Source organism: Dasypus novemcinctus, chromosome 18 (assembly GCF_030445035.2).
Source record: "Dasypus novemcinctus isolate mDasNov1 chromosome 18, mDasNov1.1.hap2, whole genome shotgun sequence".
NCBI lineage: Eukaryota > Metazoa > Chordata > Mammalia > Cingulata > Dasypodidae > Dasypus > Dasypus novemcinctus.
Genome location: NC_080690.1, coordinates 32,492,433 through 32,520,367, shown reverse-complemented (window position 1 = coordinate 32,520,367; position 27,935 = coordinate 32,492,433). Strand labels below are relative to the sequence as shown.

The 27,935-nt window shown below is 58.0% G+C and overlaps 1 protein-coding gene across 6 annotated transcripts in view; it reads left to right on the top strand.

The window, feature by feature from the left end:
* Window positions 1–27,935, top strand: part of NDRG4 (NDRG family member 4) — a 40,592-nt gene that overhangs the window by 9,535 nt on the left and 3,122 nt on the right. For 4 of the 6 annotated variants that reach the window (XM_058279919.1, XM_058279916.1, XM_058279912.1 and 1 more), the window contains exons 2-15: window positions 9,640–9,734; window positions 13,777–13,821; window positions 21,577–21,682; window positions 21,859–21,979; window positions 22,064–22,126; window positions 22,250–22,310; window positions 23,626–23,712; window positions 23,787–23,843; window positions 24,258–24,361; window positions 25,219–25,275; window positions 25,358–25,409; window positions 26,187–26,234; window positions 26,423–26,458; window positions 26,576–26,627. In XM_058279919.1, the coding sequence (XP_058135902.1) occupies window positions 9,663–9,734; window positions 13,777–13,821; window positions 21,577–21,682; window positions 21,859–21,979; window positions 22,064–22,126; window positions 22,250–22,310; window positions 23,626–23,712; window positions 23,787–23,843; window positions 24,258–24,361; window positions 25,219–25,275; window positions 25,358–25,409; window positions 26,187–26,234; window positions 26,423–26,458; window positions 26,576–26,627 (961 nt within the window). In that variant the 5' untranslated portion in view covers window positions 9,640–9,662. Of the gene's footprint in view, window positions 1–9,639; window positions 9,735–13,776; window positions 13,822–17,976; window positions 18,330–21,576; window positions 21,683–21,858; window positions 21,980–22,063; window positions 22,127–22,249; window positions 22,311–23,625; window positions 23,713–23,786; window positions 23,844–24,257; window positions 24,362–25,218; window positions 25,276–25,357; window positions 25,410–26,186; window positions 26,235–26,422; window positions 26,459–26,575; window positions 26,628–27,935 lie in introns of those variants that run through there. The other 2 variants (XM_058279918.2, XM_058279917.2) reach the window with 1 other exon arrangement.

Here is a 27,935-nt window from a genome sequence, read left to right as displayed (position 1 = left end):
AGGCAACCTTCGGAGCACTTGTAAGCAGTGTATTTCACTTATCTTTCCCTTTTCATGAATACACAGAGCAACAGATGCTTTTCGAAATCTACGCCTAAGTGGGAAAGCGTGCTTTCAGTGAGTCCAAAATAAAACTCCTGAATGATAACAAATGAATATCGGGCAGATAATGAGCACCAGGTTTCTCACCGCCAGAGGAAAAATGACAAGTAAGGAGAGGGGCCAGTGCAGAAGAAAGCCTCTGTTGTCAGATCGGAATCAGAGGTATCGGCGTAAGCCCTGCTTTTTAACAGTGTGTACAGATGGATAGCTATAAAGTAAATGTGTGTGTGCGCGCATGTTAGTATACTTGAAGAGATTTTCTAGCTCTGCCTGCTGAGAGGGCCTCGAGGCAGTAACACCCCAGGAGCAAAGAATATACCTGGTGTTCAGAGCTTGGTTTCCAAATAGCATTCTCCAGTGAAAGGAACCAGGGCTCCTTGGAGAAGTAGTTCATTCCAGGGGTCCCCGGTTCAAACCCCGGGCCTCCTTGACCCGTGTGGAGCTGGCCCATGTGCAGTGCTGATGTGCACAAGGAGTGCTCTGCATGCAGGGGTGTCCCGGTATAGGGGAGCCCCACGCGCAAGGAGGGCGCCCCATAAGGAGAGCCGCCCAGCACGAAAGAAAGTACAGCCTGCCCAGGAATGGCGCCGCACACACGGAGAGCTGACACAAGATGACGCAACAAAAAGAAATACAGATTCCCGTGCCGCTGACAACAACAGAAGCGGACAAAGAAGACGACGCAGCAAATAGACACAGAGAACAGACAACCGGGGCGGGGAGGGAAGGGGAGAGAAATAAATAAAAAATAAATCTTTTTAAAAAATGAGATTTTAGAACATCTTGCAGTGCTAGAGATTTACAAAAGTAGTCAAGAGAGGGGGGAGGGAAAAAAAAAAGTAGTCAAGAAATGATGAGTGCAGTAGTCAAGAAATGAACAAGGAAATAATGATGATATCAATGGATTATAACCCATCGACTGAAACAAATATCATCAGTCCATGCCGATGTAAAGAAATAAGTGGAAGAGAAAGGATTGGCTCTTTTTTACGGTCAAGTTCCAGTTAATAAATGCAGAAAGAATGATGGGAATAGAAAATTGTCATTAGGCAGACACCACAGAAATAGTTGTTGTAGGCAAGAATCATCAGTGGTTGCTAAAATTAGTGGGTCAAAGTATGATGAGAAACAGGATGGTTGCATCGTTTCAAAACAGCTGCCCACAAGATCCTTATCAATTAAAATGGTACGAGTAGTAACTTTACAGTAGAGAAACCTGGCAGGCACTGTCTTTACCAAGTGATCAAGGTCAGCAAGGCCAGTGATAAGATGGGCAGACAGAAAGTGCCCTCTGATCTGATGGGGCCACAGAGGGCGCAGTGTCACTTCTGGAGGACTCCGGCCAAAAATGCATCATCTCAATCTAATCAGAAGAAAACCCAAACCAGACAAACCTAATTGAAGGACGCTCTCCCGAATGACTGAGCAGCACTCTTCAAAGCCGCTGAGGTTCTGAAAGACGGGAGAGACTGAGGGACTGTCTCAGACTGGAGGAGAGCGAGGAGCCATGGAATCCAGTGCTGGGGGATCCTGGGCTGCATCCCAGACCCAAAAAAGGATTTTCTAGGGAAAAACTGGTGGAATTCACATAAGTCTGTTGAGCGGGTAACAGTCTTTATTTCCTGGTTTTGATCATTGTCCTAACATGGGGGAAGCTGACTGAAAGGTATGTAGGAAACGTCTGTACTTTTTTTTTTTCCTGCGATTTCTCTCTCAAATTATTTTAAAAGGAGGGGGAAGTATTATGTCTTAATTAAATTGGTAGTGTTTTTTTCCCCTTCTCATTGATGCATAAAATAATGGCATGACTTATAATCAGTGGCTTCTTGGATTTGATAAAATCTGGTATATGGAACACTGGATCTTCCCTTTTCACCCTTTCCTTCAAACCCACTTCCTTTCCCACATTACTCTGGTTTCCCTTGATCCTTGAGGACTTTTTGTTTGAATTTATAAATATGTGTGCCTGTTCACGGCATGTATTTTTTGCATAAATGCAATTGTTTATACTTTGCTGTGACGTGCCTTTTTTCTCTTAACTGCATATTTTATAATGCTTTCCCGCTCTGAGTGGAGGTGACTAGTTTTCTCTTACAGCTATATGGCACTCCAGGGAGCAGCCATTCCGTAATTTATTCAGCTCTTCTCCTGATGTACATTTATGTGGTTTCCACTTTTTTACCAGTTTAAACAGTGCTGCAGTGAGCTTCCTTGTGCATCTTGGTGTATGCATGAGAGAGGATCTTTAAGATAAATAACTGTTTAGAATGGCCAGGTTGAAGGGTATGTGTATTTTACAAACTACCAAGTTGCCCTGCAAATGAAGTTGAATCCACTGTAGTCCAGCCAGCGTGTGCCATTGCCCCACAACCTTGCCAGCTCAAGATATAGCTTGGCAGTCTGGATGACGAATCATTCATTCATTCATTCATTTATTTATTTCCTTCAACAAAAACACCTGCCGTGTCTGCTGTGGACAGCCAGGGCAGCACAGGCCGAGGCCCGGCCTGTGGGAGTCTCTGAGAAGGCGCTCTTTGAGCAGAGATGAGACCCCGTTCTTTCACTCGCATGCGTCTGGTGGTGGATGAAGAGGTGCATCTTTTCATCTCTTTCCATCATGTGTTTTAGTTTGCCAAGGCTGCCTCAAACAATGCCACCCAATGGCTTGGCTTAAACAACAGGAATTTATCGTCTTACAGTTTGGAAGTGAGAAGTCCAAAGTCAGGGTCTCGACCGGCCACGCTGTCTCTGGAGCCTGGCATGTTCTGGTGCTGGCTGCCGCTGTCCTTGGGGCTCCTCCACCTCGTGCTTCTCCTCCCGGGTCCTGTTTCCTTTGCTTTTAAGGACTTCAGCCATAGGGATCAAGGCCCCTCCTGAATCCCTATCTAAAGAGCATCTTCAGAGATCCTATCCCCCAGCGAGCCTACGCTCTGCCTGATTTGGCATCTTCCTTTTTTTTTTTTTTTAAAGATTTTTAATTTTATTTATTTCTCTCCCCTTCTTCCCTCTTGTCTGCTCTCTGTGTCCATTCGCTATGTGTTCTTCTTTTTTTTTTTTTTTTTTTTTTTTTGGTTTTTGACAACTTTTATTTTTTTTATTTTTTTTTTTAATTTTAATTTTTTAATTTTATTTTTTTTTTTAATGCTATGTGTTCTTCTGTGTCTGCTTGTATTCTTGTCATGCGGCACCAGGAAACGGTGTCACTTTTTGTTGTTGTTGCATCATGCTGCGTCAGCTCTCTGTGTGTGCGGTGCCACTCCCAAGCAGGCTGCGCTTTTTTCACACGGGGCGGCTCTCCTTACGGGGTACGCTCCTTGCGTGTGGGGCTCCCCTGTGTGGGGCCACAACCGTTTCCCTGATGTGACATCTTCGAAGATCCTCATTAAGAACTGATTCAGACCCCCAGGAACGGGGCTTGGGACTTGATCATGACTTTGTGGGCGCGTCATTCAGCCCCCAGCGTCATGTGTGCTGGTTCTTCCCTGCACTCCTTGTTTCAGACCTTCACCCATTTTTCCATTGGGCTGTTGGTCTCGTTCTTTCTCCTTGTCGAGCTGGGGTGGGGAAGCCACCGATACTGAGGGCGGTGTCTCTTCAGGAGATCCTGGCAAGCCCTGCATGAAGACGAGGGGTGACTGAGAGCCCAAGTAGGATTTGCAAGTGAGGAGGGAGGCCGGATTAAAATGCACCGGGCAAAAAATAAACAACAACGCACGGGCAGGAAATGTGCCAAGGCTTCACCTGGCTTCTCCAGGGTTTGTGGCCAGGCTCGCTGCCTTGGAAACCCCTCAGCAGCCCCTGTCAACCAAGACTGTACCAAATGGTTGGGAGTGCACATTTGAGTACTATTTCATGCATATAAATGATAGCAGAACAATAGATTCCCAGCTAAAAATGCTTATTCTTTGCCCTTCCCGGAGCTCTGTGCACGGGTCAACGTCGAGTTTTTCCAGTCTGTGTCAGTCCAGGTTTTTGGCCTCTGCTGTGCCTCATGTGTGGTGGGATTGGACAGATGGCCACCATCAGGTCTCTGGCCTCTGGGAAGTTCCAGCACGGAGATTAAACCGCCCATCCACCCACCCGTGACCTAGTGACGTGATGGAGCCCGAGATTCGTTGCAGCATCTTGACCCAGACCTCCTGGGCTAAATCCAGGACCCGTCACTTTCCAGTCATAAAACTTTGGTCTGGTATTTCACCTCTTTGCGCCTCACTTCCTCAGCTACAAAATACGGATAATAGCCGTACCAACCCAGAGGAGTAAATGAGTTTCTACATGTCAAACGCTAAAACGGTGCCCGAAACATAGGAACGCGCTCGGGAAATAGCAACTGTTATGGTGGTTCTCAGTGTAGGGCAGGGGTTCTTAACCACACTCTGCTGTGCATTGTGTAATAAATACCTCACACCTGCACCGACACGTCCCCACAAGAACAACGTTGTTTTGAATTTCGAATCAAGCTCACGGACCCCGGCTTAAGACCCCCTGCTGCAGGGATGTGATGGGGAGGCACTCCGGGTATGGCAGAGGCACGCGCCTCCTGTGGGCAGGCTGTGCCTCCTAAAGAGCTCTTCAGCCCTAAGCTTCAAGGTCCAGCTCTGGCTGCCTTAAGCCCGGCGGAATGTGCTGGAAGGATGTGTGCGCGGGTAGGGGGTGTGTGGAACTCCTAGACCCACATAAAGGAAAAGGGGGGAGAACCGCGCTAGTTCAGAGTGTGCATTAATTATGGCTGTGACTAGAGAGGAAAGGGATGCTGAGCCCACCGCCCCTTCTGCCCAGGTGGCAGAACACATGGAGGGTGGGGATTGGACTCCGGGATCTGACACGGGGGCCTTGCAGCTGTCACTCCTTGTGCCTTTTTTTTTCTCATCTGTGAAATGAGGGTGATGAGGGAAGGTCTAGCCCCATCCCACCCCTCACCCCCAGTGCTGTCCCAGCCCTCTGAGGTCTGGTCGAGGACAAGGAGAGTGATATGAGGGGCCTACCTGGCTACCTGGATGGCCCCCACCCCCCTGGGCAGTGCAGTAAGAAGGTGACGCCCTGGGTTCTGGGGTCCCCTGTTTCCGGGGCTTCCTTTCGATCGAGGATGGTGGGGTGGTGTGTGGGCAGAGTGGCTTGGCCAGGCCCATTGGCTGCCCGGTTCATCACCGGCGCAGGCTCCGACCAAAGGCAGTGGCAGAAGCACCAGGTGGCAGTGCCCGGAAGTGCCTAGGTTTGAATTAACCTTCTGATACACAGGTCACGTGCTCCCCTTTTGCGATGCCGTCCTTTATCTTCCACACAGACTCTTCTGCTAGGTTTTCCCGGAATCTTCCCCCTTCCTTGCCTTCCCCACCCCCCCAGCCTGGTTTGGTTTGTCACTTGCTGGTGGCTTGTTTCATAACGAGGACTGCCTGGGTGCAGCACACACAGACCCGTGGCCGGGGCCCTGCCCGGGATCCCCTCTCTCTGGCAGTTGAAAGGATGCAGGCCATTCCACGGTTCTTGTTGGATCGCTCCCTGTCCCACAGAGTGGCTCAGCTGTACAGCTTCTCCTGAAATCCTGGCTTCACCCCATTTCTGTCTTGCCTTTTCTCTCCTTCAATTCTAGTGCTCCCCGCTAAGCTGGCTGCTGGTGTTTTGGGGTGGGGAGCAGCTCTCCATTGTGCAGCATGGCTCCCATAATGCACACCCCTTCTCAACTCTGGTAGAAACCCCCCGTCTTCGAGACCCCTGAAGATGCCTATACCCATTTCCAGACACCCCCTGCCGTCCCTGGCACCTTCCACCTCTGACCGGTTCTTCCCACTCAACAATTGCTCTAATCTTTAGGACTTGTAACTACTTCTGATCAGTTTCCTCTAAGCATTTATTGAATTGTCGCTGGAATGACAATAGGAATCACTTATATTATTAACCCACGACCCAAGCTCAGCCTAGAAGCTTCTGGGTAGGAACACCTGTACAGAAGTGCAAATCAGCAGCCAAACGTGATGAGAAAGAAATGCGGTTCCCCTCAGGAAGCCACACGTGCTGCCCAGCAGCCCCTCCCACATCCCACGTCCTCCTTTGCCCTGGGGAGGCTCTCACATGTCCCTGTCCCCCCAGAGGGCTATGGTTCCTGGCGCTTGGTCCCTTACCCTCTCTTTATGATGTGCAGTAGCGTAGTGCCCCCCCCCCCGCCACAGGCATGAAGCCTTCCTCTCCAGTGGAAGACGGGAGAGAAACTGAGGCAAGCCCAGGGTGTTCCTAAGGAAGCAGAAGGTGAGGAGGACCCCATGGCCTGTGTTGTGGTTTTTGTCCCATTCACATGTGCACAAATTCTTCCATGTGAAAGGCATTTTCATATCCACTGCCCCTGTCGCACCTCGCTGCCCTCCACGCCGGGCAGAGGAAAGCTAGCGCTCCCGTCTTAGAGGTGAGGATCTCTTAAGGAATTTGCCCCAGATAAAGCTAAGAAGCACGGGCCGAGGTCCCAGCGACTCAAGACCAAACCGCTAACAAGTGGAAGGGTTGGGGTTCACCCCGTGTCCCTGTGGTGCTCACACTTCAGGCTGCCTTCAGGGAATAAGAGCTCAAGAGAAAGAACGGCAGAGTCTGGAGAGCCGGCTGCTGCTTTAGGGACCCCTGAGGTCACCCACCCCAGCCTGCTCCTGCTGCTCAAAACACCTTCCGGACCTTAACCAGGCTTCATCGTGTCGGGGGGAGAGGAGGCTTTCAACTGATCGTCCAGCTGCTTTTTTTTTTCAATCATTACATTCTTAGGATAAAATTTGTCTGCTCCCATCCTGTGTATGTGTTGGCGCTGGTCTAGCCGGGAGCCCCCATGCCCTGCTGGGCCCTGGCTGTCCCTGCTTTTCCGCAGCTGAGAGAGTCCCCCCCCCCCCCCCCCCCCCCCGCTGTCTGGTTTCTCGGCAGCCCCTTTCCCCACCACCCCCTGCATCGCAGGCCATCTGTCCCAGCACTACCCACTCCCGGCCCTTTTAATAGCACTGTCCCTGGGGAAGATGGTCTCCAGAGTAGTTTCGTAACAGGCCTGGCTGAGCGGGGACACCCCGGTGCCGCCGAGGTGTTTACTGGAGTTGGGTACTCTGGGAAGCTGGCAGCTAAAAAAAGTCCTAATGGGGGAAGAGTTTTCCAAGGTGGGGGCCCTTCTTTTCGGTTCCCCAGCCGGATGGACGCCTGAGTGTGCACACATCAGAAAGGACAGGAGAGGAAGGGTGGGAGAGGGGAGAGGACGCCTTTCTAAAAATACAGCCCATCTGCAGCGTGTTAGCTGGTTTCCCCGGAAACCACTGGGAACAGAGCGCGCCGTTGTGGCCCTGGCAGTGCAGGGACCCCGGAGCCTGGCAGGAGCTGAGGATGGGTGCTCTCCCTGGAGGGAGGCTCGACAGCCCTTGTTTTAGGTGGCCACGCAGCCTGGGAGACCAGCGGCTTCCAGCCCAACCCCAGCACATCTGAACCCCAATTTAGGTCCAGCAGGGGCCCCCCACGCATTGACGAGGCACCATCGTCTTATTAACTCTGGGGGACTGAGTGATGCTCCCACTTCTCTGGGCAGGAAGGAAGCCCAGCCAAAGCTGGGAGCTGCAGCCTGGTCTCCCAGCAGCCCCCCCTGCATGGCAGTGGATGCCCACCCAGGGGCCCTGTGCCCCCTGATGGCCCGGCAGCCATGCACCGACTCCCTGGCCCTCTGATGGGAGAAGCAGACGTGGTGGGGGTGGGGATTTTCGGCCTTTCAGGGCAGAAGGGAAAGTCTGAGGGCTTCTCTGTTACCCTTAGGAAGGGCTGGAAATCAAGTTGGGCAAAAAAGTAGGGAAGGGGGAAGGGAGGAAGAAAGCAAGCAAAGAAGGAATCCGTCCTTCCAGATCAGACAGCTGTGGTGCGTCCATAGAAGGAGCACCCTGGGGAAGGGCTGGAGCTCAGGACCCCATCTCGAGCCCTGGCCCATCTGGGCAAGCATGCAGCCTTGGTGTCCTCATCTCCCTTGTCATTTTCCTTGTCACCCAGGGTGTAATAAAATAGCACAAGGAATCGCTCTATGAGCTGCAAAATGCTGAGCAAGAGCAAGGAATTGTTTCTGATCTTTAACCGAACAGTCTTAAAAATTTTTTTTTCTGATTGCATATTGGAGACACTAGTTCTCAGTGTCTACTGGGAACTCCTGCTAACTTTTTGATGTACGTTCCTCTGGGCTTTTTTTTTTTGTGGGACTTTTCATATATATTTCTCAAAATTGGGATAATACTGTATGTATTTTTTGGAACTGCTTTTTCTTTTTAATGTGACATAAGCGTTTCCCCCGTGTTATTAAATAACCTGTTACCCTTGGTTGACCCGTGATTTAATTATCCAGTCCCCTGCTGTTGGGCATGTAGTTGCATCCAGTTTCTGTCTGTTATAAATGGCACCGTGCAGAGCTTTCGTGTAGGTAAATCGCTGGGTGCCCTTCCTGATGTTTCCTTAGGAAATCTCCCTCAGGGAAGGGATTTCTGAGTTCAGGAGCATGAATCCTTTAAATAATTTTGGTTCGTTTTGCAAAACTGCCCTCCAGAAAGATGTATCAATGTGTACACCCACAGGCAATATAAGGAGGTGCCAAGTTTGAGTGCATCTTTGCCAGCGCTGCAAACTTGGCCAGTTCCATTGGCAAAAAGGAAAAGGGAAAAAAAGTACCTTGTTTTAATGTGAATTTTTTTGACTACTAGTGAGATTGAATATTTTTCCATGTATTATTATTGGCCATTTATAGTCGCTTTATGAATTTCCAGTTCATGTCCTCGGTGAGGTTTTCTCTCGGTGTGTTGTGATCTGTGCATCCTGAAATCCAGCCGAGGGTGGTGGTGCCACTTCTAGAACTGCGGGGTTCTAGAACTCCTTCCTCCCCCCACCGCCAGCTCCTCCAGGCACAGGCATGTACACACCCTCCCCCCAGGGTCAGAAGTTCAGGTTTCAGGGCATCGCTCTGCTAGCGGGGCCTGGGGGGCTCCCTGGTCACCGTCTGCGTGGCATGTTGTGACCGGCACCCCTCCTTCAGCATCATTCTGTTACACACAGACCCCGCCCCCCCTCCCCCCCCCCCTCCTTTTTCCCCCACCCAGGCCGTTGTCACCCCGGGCTTGTCCTGCCAGGCCCTTGCTGGAGTCCTCAGCTCTGTCCCTCTCTGCGCTCCAGGTCCAGCCAGGGGCTTCCTTCTGCTTAGGACCCTGCCTCTGGCCTCCCCACTCTCAACTCGCCCCTCTGCTTCTCGGTTTATGCTCTGTGCTTGTAATTGTTCTAGGAGTGATCATAGTTGCTTTTCTATTTTTTTGAAAGGCATGTTTTCACTTGTAAGAGCAGATAACGTAACAACGCCCCCTGGCCAGCCCTCTTGCAGATGGAGCCTTCCCCTCGTTCAGGACGGGCCTGGCTTGTGCGGGATGGGGGAGGCGGGGATGGGCCGGTCGGCGGGGTGCCGCACGTGCCTGCTGCCCCGCTGGCCTCTCCACCCAGAGATTTTAAGCTGCGCAGGAGCGTCCTCCCTGAAGCAGGCCCCAACCCTCCCTCCTCCCTCCCCAGGGCTGCTCCTGCACGACGTGACCATGGCCGGGCTGCAGGAGCTGCGCTTCCCCGAGGAGAAGCCGCTGCTCCGGGGCCAGGACGCCACCGAGCTGGTGAGTTGCCCCGTCAAGGTCTGGTGCCGAGAGCGCCACCTCGTGACTAATTAGGGAACCGCTCCCTTCCCTCCAGGCATGAGGGCTGACCCTGCCTCCCTGCTGGCCACAGGCCAAGCATCCTCAGCGAGAGAGGCTTGGTCACCGGCTGGCCTGAGTGCCCACTCGGCTGAGACCCACCACCCTCCCTGAGGCTTTGGCTGCCCTTGTGGCTAGGTGGCTCTGCAGGAGGATTGTCTCCATGTTGATGAGTAAACCAAGATGTGGAAAGGTTCCCGGCTTTGGCCAAGGTCACGCAGCCAGCAGGGAGCAAGGCGGTACCCAGCCCAGGTTTGGGGCAGCCCTTGAGCCCTGGATGGTCGCCTCTGGGCAGTGCTCCTGCCAGCAGGCTATGGAAGGCTGCACGTTGCTCCTTCTCTGTAGCCTTCTCTCTCCTTTTCCTCTTAAGACCCTGAAGTACAAGGATATCACCAGCGTCCCTCCAGGAGCAGTGTGACCCAGGCACCCAGAAGTTGCCAGTGGCCCGAATGGCCTGCAGTTGGGGGACCAGGCATTTGATTACAGAATTTGCTACTCAGGCTTTCTTGTCAACCCCTGGCCCTTTCCCTTCCCAGAGCTATTGTACTGGTGACTGTGACACACCTCCCTGCAAGGAAAAATTTGTGTCCACTGCTCATAGAATTTTGGGGAATCAGGGATGGGGTGGTCTCTGCTGGTTATGGGGTCCTGGCCTCTGCTCATTTTACTAATGCATGAGCTGGGACCCCAGCCCCTTGAATCTTTAGTGGGCTCTTCAGGCCCTGCCTCAGCTTCCTCTAGCCAGCTCCCCACCCACACACAGCCTCTCTCCCAGCCAGCCTGGCTCCTAGCTAGCCTCCCCAGCCAGCCTCTTCCCCAACCAACCATCCTCAGCCAGCCTCCCCAGCTGACCTCTCCCCGAGGCCGCCTTCCCCCAAGAGCCATCAAGCAACAAGTGTTGGGGACAGAGTCACGCTGGGGCTGCAGGGATTCCAGCCACTCAAGGCCCTCAGTCCCCAAGAAGGGTACGCTCTGATCTTTATGCAACCTGAATTACCGGAGGGCAGCCCCAGAGTGGTCAGGGGCCTGCTGGCCGCTGCACACTGCTGGCCCTTCCCTCTCATTCCGCTCCCTCCCTGGTCCAGGGCCACTGTTTTTTTTTTTTTTTTAGGCAACAGCAATGTCTTTCAAGGCATGTGAGCAGAGACCAGCCCTTCTGTGAGGCTGGGTGGACCCCTGCCAGCTGCCACAGGCGCTGACGTGCGGGGTGACAGGGCAGCCCGCAGGGAGGTGTGTGCCTCCGTGGCCCTGCCAGAGAGCAGAGCCACCTTGGCCTGACACCTCAGATACTTCTCTTCCTCCCGCCCTCACCTCAGCAGGGCACCCCAAGAGAGACCCACGGCCAAGGTGGTCCATACCCCATCTCGGCCCAGCTCCCTGCCACCCCCTCCTGACGCAGGGGGCATCAGGCCTTCTCCTGGGGGCCTGGCAGCACGGCACTGCCTCCTCTTCCTCCACCATGGCCAGGGTCTGCCACCACGGCGTCCCCTCCCCTGCCTTTCAGTCCTCCACGGGGGGCTCAGATCCCCGTCCTGGTTTCTCTCCCTTCCTGAGTCAGCACAGAGTCCCGTGCTGCCAACCTGGTCGCATCACTTTTTCCAAAGGCGCTTCAAAGCCTGTCCCCAACCTTGAAACAACCTCCCGGGTGCTCCCCGGCGCGGTCTTTCCAGATTCTGGTGACGGGCAGGAGCCGTCTCCCTCTTGGCCTTGGCGCGCTCTTTGGGCTCTCTCCTTGGGCTGTTTCACAGTCCTCCTTGGCTGTGTGAACCTGCCTACCATCTTCCCACTTAAATCCTCCCCAGGATGCTGGCTGCAAATTCTTTGCGTCCTGCAGGGGAGGATACCTCTGCATGGCCAGCCACCCTGCTCCGCCGCCCCAGACTTTCTTGCCTCTGAAGACTGGATGCCCGAGGACTTCTCCACCTCCTGCTCCTGTGTGCCCCCCTCCCACGCACACCCTGGCACCTCCCATCTCCTCCGCGCCTGTTCTCCCGTGAGGGTGTTTCCACTCAGACCCCCGCCGGACCTCCGGTCTCTGACCTGGCTGGTTTCTTTGTGCTGTTTCTTTTTTTTGGTCTTGCCTCTCCTGCAGCTCCTCCATCTCCTGGCCACCCCCCACCCCCGGCCCCCTGGGAGCAGGTGGCGCACCCTGCCATTATCCACCTCATCCTCCTTTGTGGCGGTGTCCTTAACCAAAGTGCCTCCTCCCTCCTTCTTGGAGATAATTGCCCCCTTAGCGTCTGGAGTATAAAAATCCCCCACTTTGCCTCCCCTAGTCCCCATTTGGGTGAGAGGATTCCTCCCTCCCCGACCCCTGCCCCTCCCCAGGCCCCAGCCCCTCCTCCACGGGTTCAGGGGTGGCTGCTAACGCTCCTGCTCTCCCCGCCACGCAGAGCTGCCAGGCCTTGGGTGAGGCCTGGGTGCCGGCGATTCGCACAGTACAGGCACAGTGGCCCTGTAACCCCCCACCCCAGCTGCCTGCCTGGATGCAGGTAGTTGAGCTTCTCCTCCTTTTGAGGGTCAAACAGAGGAATTGCTGGATTACGCTCTTTCTCTTTCCACTCCTGCAATTTGGACTCTTTTTTCCTTCTTGGCGTACATTAGTAGGCCATCCCTTCTCTTGTTCTCTGCAATAACGTCCTGTTTCCAATTTGATTGCCCCACTTAGCTACATATTTAGTTAATAAAGGCTCATAGAGTGTCGATAGCACACGAGGCCCAGAGCCAGGGTACAAAGGACAGAACCACAGCTAGCCCCGGGCGTCTCGTTTAATCCTTGCAGAGCTGAGACTCGGAGGCTGCCCACGGCCCAGCTGGTCAAGAGTGGACAGGACGCGAGCCCAGGTCTGGCCGAGCTGGGCGCTCTGCTCTTAAGCTTCCTGATGTGAGACGCAGCTCTGGCTGCAAGAGCTTGCAGCCTAGCCCAGGGAGCAGAGAGCTTTCTAGACTACCTGGAAGGCAGAGAAGGGGCCGTAAGCTCGGCTCTTATCTGGACGCGTGCTGGTCCCCCTCCCCACCTCACAAGGCTGCTGGGATTCCTTCCCCAGGCTCAGCACTGCCCAGTCTGGGCTGCTCCGGCCAGCTTTTCGTGTAGGTGGGGAGGCAGAGACCAGAGAGGGCTAGCTGCTCAGGGCCAGGCCCAGAGCCAAGTCAGAGGGATCAGGGAGAGCCACTGACTCAACACTCGGGGGTTCGGGGGTTTGGGCCCAGCCCCTGTGCACCTGCCAGCCCAGCTGTAAACCTGTGCTGCACACGGAGCTGCGGGTACACACGCAGTCGCGTGCTCCTCGTTCAGAAAGGAGATTTGTTTGTCCAATCTGTTGGTGTTTGGGGAGCCTGGCCCCTCCTAGGCTATATGCCAAGAGTGGAGAGATGAATGCTAATCAAAGCTTCACACCATCCAGCGTAAAATCGCCCTAAATACAAGGGCCTGGTGCTTCGAGAACTTGGGGCAGGCGGGTGAGGAAAGGCGGGAGCTGAAGCGTGGCCAGAACGGCACCTGCCTGTGGCTTAGAAGAGCCCCAGGCTCCCTCGCCGCCTGTCCCTCAGCTTCCCCACCCCTAAAGTGGGTGTGACAGCCTTGCGGCTCGTCCCTCCTTCCCTGCCTCTGCCCTTGGCCAGACCACAGAAGCCAGTGGTGCGGGTATTAGGGCCAAGTGGCGGAGAGCAAGGACTTGGAGTCTAGCCGTAGAATTCCGCCCCTCCGAGCCTCACCCTTCTCACTTGTGATGGAGACAGTGTCATGTTTTACAGGATCAGGTCAAGTCACTAGGAGTAGCTGCTCATGGGCTCATCCATCAAGTCCCTAATAGCCAAAGGCCTGGTGCTTGGTAAACTCTTGGTTGCCTTGGTTACCATTAAGCTAGACTAGGGCTCCGAAAGCGTGTCCGCTCAGGGCAGCACCCCTGCGGGTTCCCTGGCCAGCGGGGGCCTTGACTCGCTGCCCCCATTTGCTTTCCTGCAGGAGAACGCTGACGCCTTCCTCTTGGCTGCGGACACAGACTGGAAGGTAGGTTATGGCTCGGCCTCCTCAGATGTGGGACTGCTAGCTGGCCCGCCTTCGCCCTGCCCAGCCTGGTCCCAGAGGAGGGTCCCCGCCCTTCCGTGTGCCCCCAGCCTGGCATGGCAGGGGCTGGGCACCTTGTACCTCAAAACACCCACTGTCCCTCCCTGCTGGCCTGAGCCGTCCCTGGTCAGGCCCCTGCGCCCTCCTCCTCCTCGACTCCCCTTTGTCCCTCCATCCCCCAGCCCCATCTTTCCCTCCCCAGCCCCAGAGCCCTGGTATTTGGTGGTGGCTCTCTTGGGGAAGTGGGGGAGGCCTGGGGGGTGGGGATGGAGAAGGGAACAAGGGATGTTGTCATCTGAATCAGCATTTTCCTCCAATGAAAGCCAGGTCGATACTCAGAAATAGCTCCTGTTTCCATGGCAACTGTTGCCTGGACAACCCTGTCCTCTTTAGTTTGGTACCCGATTCCCGGTGAAAACTGAAATTGCTCTTGGCTTTTATTCCTCCACACGGTGACTTTGCTCACGGGCCAGCCTATTTCTCCCCTCTGAGCACCCCAGGGCTCGTTTTCTGGGTCTGGGAAAATGTCTGGCAGCAGACACCTGGGGTCCGTAGACAAGAAAGAGGGACGAGGCTCACGGAGGGAGTCTCGCTGGGTTCTGGGGCCCCGCTGGCCTGCAAAGCCCCTCCTGGGACCTTCCTCCTGACTAGATGGAACTAGCCCCCGGCCAAGCCCGTGACAGCTCCAGCTTGGCCCGTAGACGACGCTGACGCAGGAGGCGGGGCTGCCCGCCGGCTCCTCCCCCAGGGCCAGCGGCTGGCTCCGCAGTCAGGCTCCGGGCCCTGCGCCTTGGTCCTTTGGTCACGCGCCCCTTCAAGGACGTGAGCCGCGGCTTCAAGTCAGCCAATTGTCCACATGCTCAGATCCCCCGGGAATGCCACCTGCAGCCCCCAGGGCTCTGGGCTGCGCAGGAGAGGATGGAGCTTGGGGGAGTGGAGAACAGATGGGAGCTGAGGAGGAGGGAGGGACGGCAGTGCCACGACCGGTGATGGCCCAGGCCGGGAGAGAGGGACCGCAGAGAAGGGAGCAGACACGCCCAGGCGTTCTCTCTATCCTTTGAGCTATAAAGAGGGTGGACAGATGTCCTGGAGGAAGGGGCTGGAGAAATAAAGTCCCAGGGCAGCAGCCCCTGCCCTGATACCCTATGGGAGGCCGAGGCCAGCGGTGCTGACCGCCAGCCCCCAACACACATGCCTGCGGCAGGGGCCGGGGTCCTGGGGTCGTGGAGGAAGCCCCCACCACACCCCCGGGTGCCCGGACTCCTTCTGCAAAGCCTCCTCTGCCCACGGAGCCCTCTGGGCTGCAGCATCCCAACACCCTTCAGGCCAGGGCACCGTGCCGATGGCAGCGTGGGGGGCCAGTCCTGGGATCCTTTGCTTGATAAAGAGCAGCGTGTGCTAAAAGGCCATTTCCTGACCACTCTGGTTACACCACTTGGAGGCTGCTTTGTTTTTTTTGGAAAAGCAGCCACGAGGATGGCTGTTATCTGGACCAAAGTGGTAGGCTCTTGCCTGGATGGGCTCAGCCAGACGGGGGGAGGGAGGGAGGCAGAGAGGCAAGTGAGAGCCGGGCAGCCCTGGGGCCAGGTCCTGGCCGGCCACTTAGGGGCCACATGACCTCAAGCACAAGTCCTTCCACCTTGGCTGCCTCATGAGCTTCGAACCTTGGCTGATGGCGGTTGACTATGACTGGGGAGGCAGTACAGCCTGGTGGCCCCCAGAGGACGGAGTCAGAGCCAGGCTGGTATGGTTCCTGACTCTGCTGCTCTCTAGCTGTGTGACGTTGGGAAAGTGAGCTAATCTTTCTGTGCCTTCGGTGTCTTCATCTGGGCATTAAGAGGATAAAATGAGGTGCAGTCCTTGAATAGAGCCTGGCAGGCGAGAGACATTCTAGTAAGTGTTGGCCGACTTTAATGGCTGATTAGCTGAGGGGGAACATTGTTTAACCTTTTTGTGGCCCAGTTTCTTCATTTGTATGTAATGGTCTTTCTCTTTCACAGGTTTGTGTTTTAGCTTGCTAAGCTGCTGCAAGCAGCTGCCATAAATGGGTTGGCTTTAATGCTGGGAATTTTCCAGCTTGCAAGCTTACAGCTTGAGGCCATGAGAATGTCCAGATCAAGGCATCACCAAGGCCGTGGTTTCTTCCTGCAGACTGACCACCCCCAGTTCGGGGCTCCTCTGCCACACGGCAAGGCACACGGCAGCATCTGCTGGTCTCGATGTCTTCTCTTCCTCCTTTCATTGCTTTCAGCTTCTTGCTTCCTTGGTTTTTGCTCTCTCATATTCATCCTGTTTATAAAAGACTCCAGTAAGAAGATTGACCTACCCTGGGCCATGCCTTAACTGAAAACCTGTTTACATTACGTTCACACCCACAGGAATGGATTAGCTTTAAGAACGTGATTTTCTGGGGGTACAGGTAGTCCCAAACCATCACAGTTTGTGAGGATGACTTGTGCAATAGTCACAAAAATAAGCACTGCTGTTTCTTCCATTTACAGATGTAGAGGCTCAGAGAAGTTGAGTGACTGACCCCAGGCCACACAGCAAAGTGACAGAGCTGTCTATGCCTGGTGCCTGGGTCTAGCTTCAAAGCCCTGATCTTAACCATCACATGAGAGGGAACAGGAGCTGAGCCCGCCTTGTGTGGCCACAACACCGCACAATCTCCAGGGAGAAGGAAGGAGGCAGTGGGTAGATTGCAGAGTCACATGCGTTGTCCATTTCTCCCTTACCCGGCTGAGGCAGGGGCTGGGGTTAGTTCCACACTGATTCCTGCAGTTTTTTCTCATCCTCATAGCAATCCTGTGAGGATGACACGATCCAAGTTTTACATTTGAGCCCAGGCATGGAGAGGTGAAAAGACTCATCCGAGGTCCCCCAGCCAGAGGCTGGGGGAGGTGGGACTTAAGCCCAGGTCTGTGGGATTTGAAAGCAGCACACTGAGCAGGAGTGCGGCTCACAGTGGGGCTGGGTCCAAGGTCAGCTTCCCACCTGGGTGGGAGTGTGGGGAGAGGCTACTCAAGGGTCACAGGTTGGGTCAGGTATTACAGGGATGGGTGGGGCAGGGGGAGCAGGGCTTTGGTGGCAGAAAACTTTGCTCTCCCCACTACTCACTCATGAGGAGTGAGGGGAGGCCCCCTCTGGAGGTCAGAGGGAAGGGACAGTTGTTGGTGCCCCCCAGAGGGGGCGTGGCCAGGCACAGCATGCACACCAGGTGTTGACCAGGTCTTCAGGCGCCCAGGTGGGGGGAGTCGCCCACCTTTCCCCAGGGCTCCTGGGGCTGTCCACACAGGCTGTCCACACAGGCTGGTGCTAGTGGCGTGTTCCTTCACCAGGGAGACAGAATGGGGGCACGGCACCCGGCCCTCCCTCCTCTCTGTCGCTGCTGGTTTGCTCAGTCCTTGGGCTCCCCGCCTCCCCACCTCCCTGGCCCATTTCCTCTCCTCCTCGACTTTCCCTACCTCCCCTTTCTCCTCTGTCTGATCCCCCTGCGTGCATTACCACCCCCAGTTCTTCTGGCCAGAAGGGCAGGGCACAGAGCCCAGCCCCACCCTGGTGGCTCCCCTCCCCCAAAAGGAGCCTGTGACATCCCGGCTCCTTATCTATCCCTCCTGCAGCAGGCTGGGGTGGGAGGGCAGAGCTGGAGTGTGCACCCCCATACCCCCGTCCTGCAATCTGCCCAGGCCCCCTGGCCCAGACCCCCCCGTTTCAGCAGTGGGGTCAGGCTGGGCACGCAGGCAGAGCGGCAACTGCCCCAGGAGGGGGCCCTGGGGGAGTGGAGGGAGGAGGCTTCTCCTGGAAGCAGGGCCGTGGCCCACGTTGCCCCCGACTTCAGGGACTCCCCAAGGCCTGCTCGAGGGTGAGTGCGCCAGGCCTTCTGTGGGGAGGCTGGGAGTGGGGCCTTCAGGGGTGTGGGTCAAGGGCGGTGCCCACGGGGCCGTGCAGGTGTCCTGCCTGCCCTGCATGATGCATGTGTCTGTGAGAGGCTCCCGGGTACCAGTGGACGTGTGTGCCCCCGTCTCTGTGTGCTCCTGGGACCCCGTGTGCAGCTGCGGGTGGGTGCCCGGGTGCTGGGGGCGGGTGCTGGGGTGCTGGGGGCGGAGAGCCCGGGGCTGGGGCCTGTTGAGGATGCGGGAGGAGCGGGAGCGCGGCTGGCCTGAGTGAGGGGCTGGGGAGCCAATTGGAGCGGGGGTTCGTCTCCCAGCAGCCAATCTGGGAGCGGGGGCTCCGGGCCAGCAAGTGGCGGCTCAGAAACCCGGCGGGAGGAGGGGCGCCTCGCCGCGCAGCATCGCGTATAAGTGGCCCCGGAGCGGTGGCCCTGCACAGAGCCGCCCGTCGCCCACCGCGCTGCCCCTTCCCCCTGGCCCGAGTGACTCAGGCCTTTGTTTGCCCTTCCTGGTCGAGGCGGGGGCGCCTCCCTCGGCAAGATGCCCGAGTGCTGGGATGGGGTGAGTGGGGGCCCCGCGGGCGGCGAGGGGAGCGGGGCGGGAGGAAGGGGCGTCCTCTGCCTGGGCCCCCGCCTCCCCGGGGGCCCCGGCCCCAAGAGTGGTTGAGGGTGGCGGGGGAGGAGGGTGGGGTGGGGGTGAAGTCCCCGCTGGAAGCGGAATGTGCTGTCCGTGCGGCCGCGTGGACCTGTCACGCGCGCTGGTGTGTACTTCGCCGTGGCCGGTGCCCTCTGCCTGCGTGTGCCCGGCTGGTATCTGCCCTGGCGCCGCGACCCCGTCAGCCCTGGGGGCGCGGCTCGGAGCTGCCGGCCCGAGTGCGGCGGAGGGTGACTGTGTCGGGGCAGGGGTCCTGCCCACCTGCCCCGCTGCGTGTGCGTGTGTGTGCGCGCGTGGAGGGCGGGTTGAGGGGGCGTTGTCTTGGTGTTTGGGGGGCTGGACTGGAGTGCGAACGGAAGGACCGGCAGCCTGGTCCTTCTCTACGGCCGTCCCCAGGGCCCTGTGGTGCCCCCCGGCAGGGGCGGGAAGGTGTGGGCGCCGCACCGCAAAGGGTGGCCTTCGGCGGCCCTGCGGGAGGGGGAGGAGGAGGGGTCGCAGTGCCTTTTCTCGTGGGTGGGAGAGGGCAGGCTGGGGCCCATGAGCCCAAGGGGCTAGCGTGGGCACCAGGACGCCCCCTCCCGTAGCTGGAGCAGGCGTCCCGCACCGAAAGGACAACGGCAGGGCCTACCCCCCCGCGCAGATCCCATCCCCTGAATTGTGGATGGGGTTGACGGGAAGAATCGCCCCCGCCCCCTCCGCAACCCCTTCCTGCTCCGAAGGCCAGCTCGGACCCCCCCCCCCCCCCAGCCTCAAGGTCATGGGCGAGGGGAGACGGGCCAGCGGGGAAGGAAGGAATGTGACGGCCCCCTCCCTTGCTACTGCAATGACCCCCACCCCAGCGCCCACCTGGAGGCAGGGGCCGGCCTCTGACATCACTGGGAGCCAATGGGAGGGCTTGGTCCTCCAGGATTAGGGGGCTCCGCGCCTCGGGTCTGTAGACTGTGGCGTCCCCCTCCCCTTGAGCGGCGCTCAGCCCTCCTCCCCTGCCCTCCCTTCCCCCGCCCCCACAGTTGACGGGAATGCTCCTATCAGGTCACAGGCAGTGCAGGGAGGTCAGCCGGAAGGTGCAGCCAAGGTCATGGCATCCTGGGGATGCCTTGGTGGGGACCAGCCCTGCCTTCAGCTGTCCAAGCCACTTTCTTCAGCCCAGGGCCTGGGGACTGGGTGGCCACACCAGCGGAGGCGGGCATCCCCACACGCGCCCGCGTCCAGGGTGGGGGTCTGGGTTTGGGGAAGAGGCTGCCCTGGGCGCTGACTCCTGCAGAGCAGGGTCAGCCTAGATTCCGGATTCCCAGTTCCCCGTGGCAAAGTCCCTTTGATGCTGCAGGAAGCGCATTGCGGGTCTTAGCACTGCGGGCCCCTCCTCCAAACCCCACCCCCTTCACAGCGGCGAGAGCCTGGGGGGAGGGGGATGTGGCAGGGGCCCCCCTTCCCCCAGCAGGGACTGGTGGTCTGCTCAGGAAGTCTCCTGGGTGGAGGTCGGGCTTCTGAGAAGATGCAGCCCCCCCCCCAGCTCCTGCCCCTGGCTCCCGGGGCGAGCTCCTGGATTTGACCTTGGCAAGTCATTGCTCCTTCAGGGCCCTCAGTTGCCGTCTCTGTGGCGTGTGCTCACGTGAGCAGTAAATGAGAAGACGTGTGAAAAGTATCCAGCAAGTGGTCAGTGAGCAGAAGGTGTTCCTCATCTGGACGGGCTGGGGGAGGACAGGCCTGAGAGGTGGGGCGCTGTGGTGGATGCGGGGCCCCCCTGGAGGGCCACAGGCCACTAGGCAGGGCCGCACAGTCAAATGTGGCTCCCGGGGCCGGGCTTTGGCTGCAGATGGGCGCCACCTCGTCATTCCCCTCCCGAGACTCGGGCCTGGGTGGCCGGCGTCCAAGCCCAGGCCCGAGGAGGAGCTGCCTCCTGCCGCCTGGGTGTCCCCCCTTCCTGACGGAGGCCCTGCCTCCTTCCCACTGCCTGAGGTTGTTGCCCTTCCCCCGCTGAGCTCTCCTGCCCCCTCAGGCTCCATGCTGTCTGGGAGCGAGGGGGCCTGAATAGCAGCCTCGGGCAGGGAAGGGCTGCCCAGATCAGAGGAGCCTCGGGGCCAGCTGCCCGGGCCAGACTGGCCCACCTGGCTCTCTGTACCTAAGTTTCTCCATCTGCAGAAACATGGGAGAGAGCTGAGCTGTTTCTCAGGGGAGGATTGTACATAGTAGGTGCACACTTTGCCCCCCTCCCACCTCCGGCTCCCTGGACTACCCACTGTGGGCCCTGGGTCACCCGGGGGACTGTTGAATGAGCTCTGACGGACCTTTTTAGAGTCTCCCATCTGAGTGGCTGAGGACGCCCAGTTTGCAGAAAGGCCAGGCAGCAGGGGCATCGCCCAGGGCTCGGGGCTGCCCAGGCACAGCAGCCCCCTTTGTGGGGCCTTCTCCAAGTGCTAGACCCTTCACAGACATCCACTCATTCATTCTCCCAAAGTCCCTGTGAGATGGTTCCAGAAGGAGAGGCTGAGGCCCAGAGGCTCAGAGTCCACCCTGAGTGGCAGGGCCGGGGCTTGAACCCACGACACCCAGCTCCACCTGCTCAAGGACCCAAGCCGCAGCGCCAAGGGCATGGACACGGGAGGACCCCAGAGTGGGCACTGCGGGGGGTGTTTGGGGGAGGGGTGGGTCTCAAGCTTGGAGCACGGAGAGGGCCTTCAAGGAGGAAGGGACTGCCCAAGCCTGGCGGGGCCAGAGGGTGGACGTGGCCGGCATGGGGGTGCTTAGCAAGGGGGCCGGGCAGGGCTGTTGAACCCGTTCCCTGGCGGGAGGGAACTTTGAAGGGTTCAGATTTGGGGTCATGGTGAGAGTGGGGTTCTGGTGGTCGTGGGCGGTCGGCGGGGAGGCTCCCTGCAGGGGCTGCGGAGGTGAAGACGGCCCGTTGGACCCTGGGGGGCTCAGTGAAGGGCAGGGGCTGGGCCGGGGCGGCACGCCCTGCTGGCCGGTACCAAAGGAGGCTTGTGCTTTCCCGTGGAAAACAGTTCCCACTGTCCCTGTGCGTCCCCAGAGGCTGCTTGGGTTGGAGAACGAGATGCCCTAGGTGGGGGCCCCACCATAGGCCCGACAGCGCCCAGACTGCCTCGTTCCCCAGAGTGGAGGCTGCCTGGAGTGCCCAGCGCTGTCCCCCCTGCAGGAGCACGACATCGAGACGCCGTACGGCCTTCTGCACGTGGTGATCCGGGGCTCCCCCAAGGGGAACCGCCCTGCCATCCTTACCTACCATGACGTGGGCCTCAACCGTAAGTGCCCCGGCTCGCGAGGCCGCACCCCCCCCACGGGGCCCGTGAGAGCCCGCTCACAACTTAGCTCCTCTGGGCTTCAGTTTCCCCGCTGTACCATGAGGCTGACCACCTCTGCCCTCCCAGAGCCCCCAGCCTCCCCTCCGCCCAGACAGCTGATGGGTTTGTCTCTGCAGACAAGCTGTGCTTCAACACCTTCTTCAACTTTGAGGACATGCAGGAGATCACCAAGCACTTTGTGGTGTGCCACGTGGACGCCCCCGGGCAGCAGGTGGGGGCGTCGCAGTTCCCCCAGGGGTAGGTACCCTGCAGCCCCTCCGCCTGTCCCCAGCTCTGCACCCCAGCCGGCACCTGGGCCCTGACCGCCTGCTCTGCCCGCAGGTACCAGTTCCCCTCCATGGAGCAGCTCGCTGCCATGCTCCCCAGCGTGGTGCAGCATTTTGGGTGAGTCTCCACAAGCGCCTGCCCCTGTGCTGGGGGCAGGGGGTACCCACCACCACGGAGCCACCAGGCGTGTCTGGGAAATGGCACCCCAGCCCTGGAGTGACCTTCCGTGCCCTCCTCCAGGTTCAAGTATGTGATCGGCATTGGAGTGGGAGCCGGAGCCTATGTCCTGGCCAAGTTTGCAGTGAGTCCCACCCCACTCCGACCCCCTGCCCGAGGCTCCCCGCCCTGGCCCAGGGTGTCTTCCCCGGAAGCCACCCTCACCCACAGGGAACTTCTGCTCTTTCTTCCACCTTCCCCACCTCTTCATTTAGAAAGGTCCTTTTTTCCCACTCTTTTCCTCCAAAGAAATTTACTTTTTTTAAAAGAGATTACTTTTTCTACACATTTCCTCAAAAGACTAAATCGAAACATGCTTAACCATCATCCAAAGCCAAAATTTCTATTAGCATCGAACTCTACAAGCAGTCACTCCCGTGACTAAATAAGGATTATCCTTCACTAGTGAAGGTGATATTTAAACATGAATAATTTTTTGGCAAGTCACTTTTTAATACATTTTTTAATTAGAGAAGTTATGGTTTTACAGAAAAATCACACATAAAATACTGGATTCCCCCTCCCACCACCAAGGGGAATTGGTTAGAATATTTGTTACAATTGATGACAGCACTTTTTTATAGTTATACTATTTTATCAATTTTATTGACACATATTAATAAAGTTAAAATTAAAATAAATTATTAATACTTAAGAATTTTATTAGTAAATTTAAAATTACACATATTACATTTGTGAGATCGGAAAAAAGGTCATATTTTTAAAACGTCATGTTGGGGAGGAGCTCGCAAGCTTCTCGTCTCTAGAAACAGAGACCTCATTTTTAGGGTTCAAAATAGTTCTTCAAAAGAAATGACCAAGCGTTTTCAATTCCACTTTCAAACTTTAACATGCAGTCGGTTGTGTTAACTGTAGACCATGGAGGCAAACCTGGCATGACTGTAGTATGTGTGCGTACCACCATTTTCCCCCAAACGTAGACAAAGAGGTAAACAGAAACCAGAACTCTTTTGCAATGTCCCACACAAAACAGGCTTTAAAAAGGTCAGTTTCCTTCTGATTTAAATCACTAGGTCTGCATTTCCTGTAAAAGCAAAGAAAATTGATCTCCAAAACTTAAGATGTTTTATTTAAAATGTGTAACACTTGGTTTTATAGCAGTGATATCTTCAAAAGCATAGTAAAAGGGAGTGGAAAACTGTGATATTGTTGTAGATCTTAAATAAAGCAAAGAATTTGAAAAGGTTCTGGGAAGGGAGGAGTACAAGCTGGTGCATCTCCAAGACTCGGCCAGACGTCCCCATCCCCTCTGGCCCTCCCCGTCACCCGGAGGATAAGCAGGGCCAGAATTTCAAACCCATCTTCTCGGTGGGAGGTTTGGGGGCTCCCTGCATGCCCTGCCCCCACCCCCACCCAGCCCTGGGGCCCCCTCCCTGCAGCTCATCTTCCCCGACCTGGTGGAGGGGCTGGTGCTGATGAACATCGACCCCAACGGCAAAGGCTGGATCGACTGGGCTGCCACCAAGGTGAGGGGGCTGGCTCGGGGGGTGTGGGGTGCTGGGGGGCGGCCACTCACAGTGCCTTCCCCCTGGGCCTGCAGCTCTCCGGCCTGACCAGCACTTTGCCCGACACGGTGCTATCCCACCTATTCAGCCAGGTAAGGGGGTCGCTTCTGCAGACCTGGAGCAGGGCTGGCCAGGCTGGGGATCTCCGTTCAGCCTCGGGAGCCCCGGTGGCTGCTAACGGGCCGGGTCTGCCCTCGGGCACCTGGGGCTTCTGCCCCCTCCCCGCCCAGCAGTAGGAGGCAAGCAGGGGTACTTTCTCATCCACACGGCAGCACCTGCAGGACAGATGGGGGTGGGAGGCCTCCCCCTGCAGCTCTGGAGCCTCCCTGCCCCTCCCCTCCTCTCCCCATTGAGGTCCCACCCCCTCCACTCGTCCCCCACTCCCACCACCCTGCCGAGTGGCGGGCAGGCGCTGCTCTGGCCGTGACACCCGCACGTCAGCCTGGTGAACCTGTGTCCCTCTGTCCCTGCCCCACTGTGCACCCTGTCCATCCGCCTGGGCCCAGGAGGAGCTGGTGAACAACACGGAGTTGGTCCAGAGCTACCGGCAGCAGATTGGGAACGTGGTGAACCAGGCCAACCTGCAGCTCTTCTGGAACATGTACAACAGGTGTGGGCAGGTGGGATTGGCACTCTAGTTGGGGGCTCCTCCCCCCAACCATTCCTGAGAGGCAGGGCAGGTGAGATGAGCTCCCATTTTCAGGTGAGCTGAGGGAGCCTTGGAGAGGGTCACTTTCCCATGAGGGACAGAGAGGGAGCCCGGGAGCAGAGCTTGGGATCCTGTCCTCCCTTGGGCCAGGAGCATTGGGGGACCTTGCAGCACCCCTCACCCCAGCTGCCCTGCGCCGTTGGGCCGACGTCTGTACAGTGGGGGGGAGGTTGGATGAGGTCAGTGGTTTTTAAGCCGTGCTCCTTGTAGCCCCTCTGGGGGGGCAGCCAGGCAGCTGACAAGGCCCCCCCATTCACCCACCCTCCTCTCACTCTTCCCAATATTTACTAAGCACCTGCTATGTGCAACGTTGGCAAAGCAACAGAGAACACACGAGGCCCAGGCCCTGCCTCCCGGGGGGGTTCGGGAGAGGGGCCGACTGCGGAAAGCCCCCAACCCAGGTGGGAGTGGAGAGCAGGGTTTGAGAACCCACCTGGCTTGGATTGGAGGGGCGGGAAGAAGCCACGCAGGAGGGGGTCGCCGAGGGCCTGTTTATGCAGAGCAGGTCCGTGGTCTCCATTGTACAAAGTGGGATCTGTGAGGCCTTGTTTGAACAAAGTGTAAGCCCTGCTAAAGGACTAGCTACGTCTTGAGTCCCTCCTCTGTGACCCCCAGCCTGTGGGTCCCAGGGATGTTGAGCCATGATTGCTATTGGGGTGGGGGTGGGGGTGCTGCTGACACAGCAGGGTCGGGGTTGGAGGCTCCCCTTTCCCCACCCAGGCCTGGGATCCCCATCTCTGCCTCTGCCCCTCCCCTAGCCGCAGAGACCTGGACATCAACCGGCCTGGAACGGTGCCCAATGCCAAGACCCTGCGGTGAGTGCCCCGCACCCTCCCGCCTGCCCCCGCCTTTGCCTCCCCGTTCCCAGGCCAGACACCCCTTGTCCTCTGTCCGCAGCTGCCCCGTGATGCTGGTGGTTGGGGATAACGCACCTGCCGAGGATGGGGTGGTGAGTGTGGGGCTTTGCCCTGATGGAAGTGGGGGGTAGGAGTTGAGGGGGTTGTGACCCCCTGGCCAGCAGGACCAAGTCTTGACCCAGCTGGGGGTGGCCTCGGGGCAGGCACTGGGTGGTGGGCGTCTCATCCCATGCCCCACCATCTCGCTGTGCATCACCCCCTGGCACCCTCGCCCCCCCCATCAGGCAGCAGGTGAGGGAAGTATGGAGATGGGAGAGAGCTGGGGCCAGGGCTGGCTCACTCGATGGCCCCCTCCCCAACCCCTCCCCAGCAGTACACCCCCACCATGGTCTCTTTTTTCTTTAAAATTTTCTTCATATGAAATAACTAAGTCACGAACACCACGGCATGGTCCCCATTGACTGCCTGCCACTTGCACCTGTTCCGTTTGTGGATTGCGTGTCATTGCTCCTTTGGAGCAGCACTGGGACCAGGCAACCTGGGGGTGGGATGTCCCCCTCAACGCAGGGGCAGCTGGAGATGTAGGGGTCTGAGAGCACCCAGGGGGCTGGTGGACATTGCTGGGCCCTGCACCATTCCTGCGCCACCAGCAGCTGGGAGGGGAGTCTGAAGGGTCTTGGGCCACCGGCGCAGGGGGGTGGGGTGCTGCTAAAATCTCCTTGGCCTGGCAGGAGCTCAGGGAGGGCAGCCTTCCCCAGGTCTTGGGGCCTCACCAGTAGAGCCAGCTCTACCTTGGCAGCTGGTAGGGCTGCCCGACACCCTCGGGAAGGGAGTGCATTGCCCTTCTTGACCTGGGTCCTTGCCCACAGGTCGAGTGCAATTCCAAACTGGACCCAACCTCCACCACCTTCCTGAAGGTGAGGCCTTCCCTCCCCAGCCCCGGCCAGGTCCCCCACCACCACCGGCCCAGCCTCAGGGAGGGGTCTGCCCTGGTGGGGGGGAGGCTCCCAGCCAGGGCCTTGGAGAGGGCGGGAGCAGGACGGTGAGGGGAGCGTGTGGGGGAGGGCCGGTGCCTGCCCAGCTCACCCCCCTCTCTCCCCCACAGATGGCAGATTCCGGGGGCCTCCCCCAGGTCACACAGGTGAGGCTCTTGGCCCTCCCTCCTTTCCATCACCTAAGGCCAGGGTGGGGGGAGCCTGCAGCCAGCCCCCGCCCCAGCCCGCCTCTCAAAGCGTGTGTCTGTCCCACCCTCCTGCAGCCCGGGAAGCTGACTGAAGCCTTCAAATACTTCCTGCAAGGCATGGGCTACAGTAAGTATGTCCCACTCCCAAACTAGGGCCAGGTGGGCAGGCAGAAGGGTGGGGTGGGGGTGGGCACCCAGCGTCAGGTACTGCTGGGGAGTCCGTGGGTCCATGAACTGTTCGTCACCTGGGCCCAGGATGCTGGTGGGCTCTGGCCACGCTCCCGCGATGGTGGGGTCGCACAGAGACCTGGCACGGCGGCTCCAACCGAGGTGTAAGCTGAGCGGCCCCGGGCTGCTCCTCAGGGAGGCGGTGGGCACTGTTCTCTCGGCAGCCCTGGGCTGGTGGGGTGGCGAGGGGCTCTTCTGCAGCCCTGGGGCTGTCTCAGGATGGAGGGGTCAGCTGCACCCTCCACGCCCTGCTGGGCCTCCGTCACAGTGGGTGGTGCTCAGGTGTTGAGGGGCTTGGAATCCAGGGATGGGGGCGGCGAGCGGGGCATGGGGTGTGGGGCGAGCTGAAGGCAGCCTGTCCAGGGGTGGGATAGCTGCAGCCCCTGAGGTGGCAGGGGCTTTGGGGTGGCACTGGCTCCCTGCCCTGCCCTCTCCCCTCCCCTCCCCTCCTCAAGCTTCCCCTTGCCCAGAGATGAGAAGACTCTGACTGTACTGTGCCCACCCCAAACACACACACACAGCCATCCATACACGCACACTCATTCTGACACACATTCACCTCCTCGGACACATTTTCACACACACCTGCACACTCATTCACCCACTCATTGGCTCATGCCTTCTCTCGCTTGCGCTCTCACACAGGTGTCTCTCGTTGCCCCTCCTGCTCTCTCCCCCACACCTCTGCTCCCAGGAAGCAGATCTCTCCTTGAATGTTTTCTACCTCCAGACTTCGGCCTCTAGAGCTTGTGCCACCTTGGGAGGACAGGACCGGCAGGCTGGTGGGGGAGGCTGGGAACACTCGCGTGCTGGCCTCCCTGTGGAGAAGTGGCCGAGGAGGGGCAGGGCTGGGAATGAGGCCCCCACGCGGGCCTGCTCAGGGGCGTGCTCAGTGAACCCCTGAGGACCAGTGAACGAGCTCCACTTGTCAGGCAATGGAACGTGTTCTCAGGGGCCCTAGAACAAATACGTCTAGGAGCTCACGAGTCAAGAGGGATCACTGGGTGGCTCAGGCCTCCCCCTTTCTAGACACGGGGAGACTGAGGCTCACAGAGCAGCTCGGACTAGAATGTGGACCAGCCGGAGCCTTGCCAACCCCACTTTGGGGCTCCCTCGGGACAAATAAAAACCAGTCTGTGCTGTGTTCCAGGGGCCACTGCCTGGGAGGGTGGGCTGGAGTCGGCTTCCCGAGGCTCTGGCCCCGCCC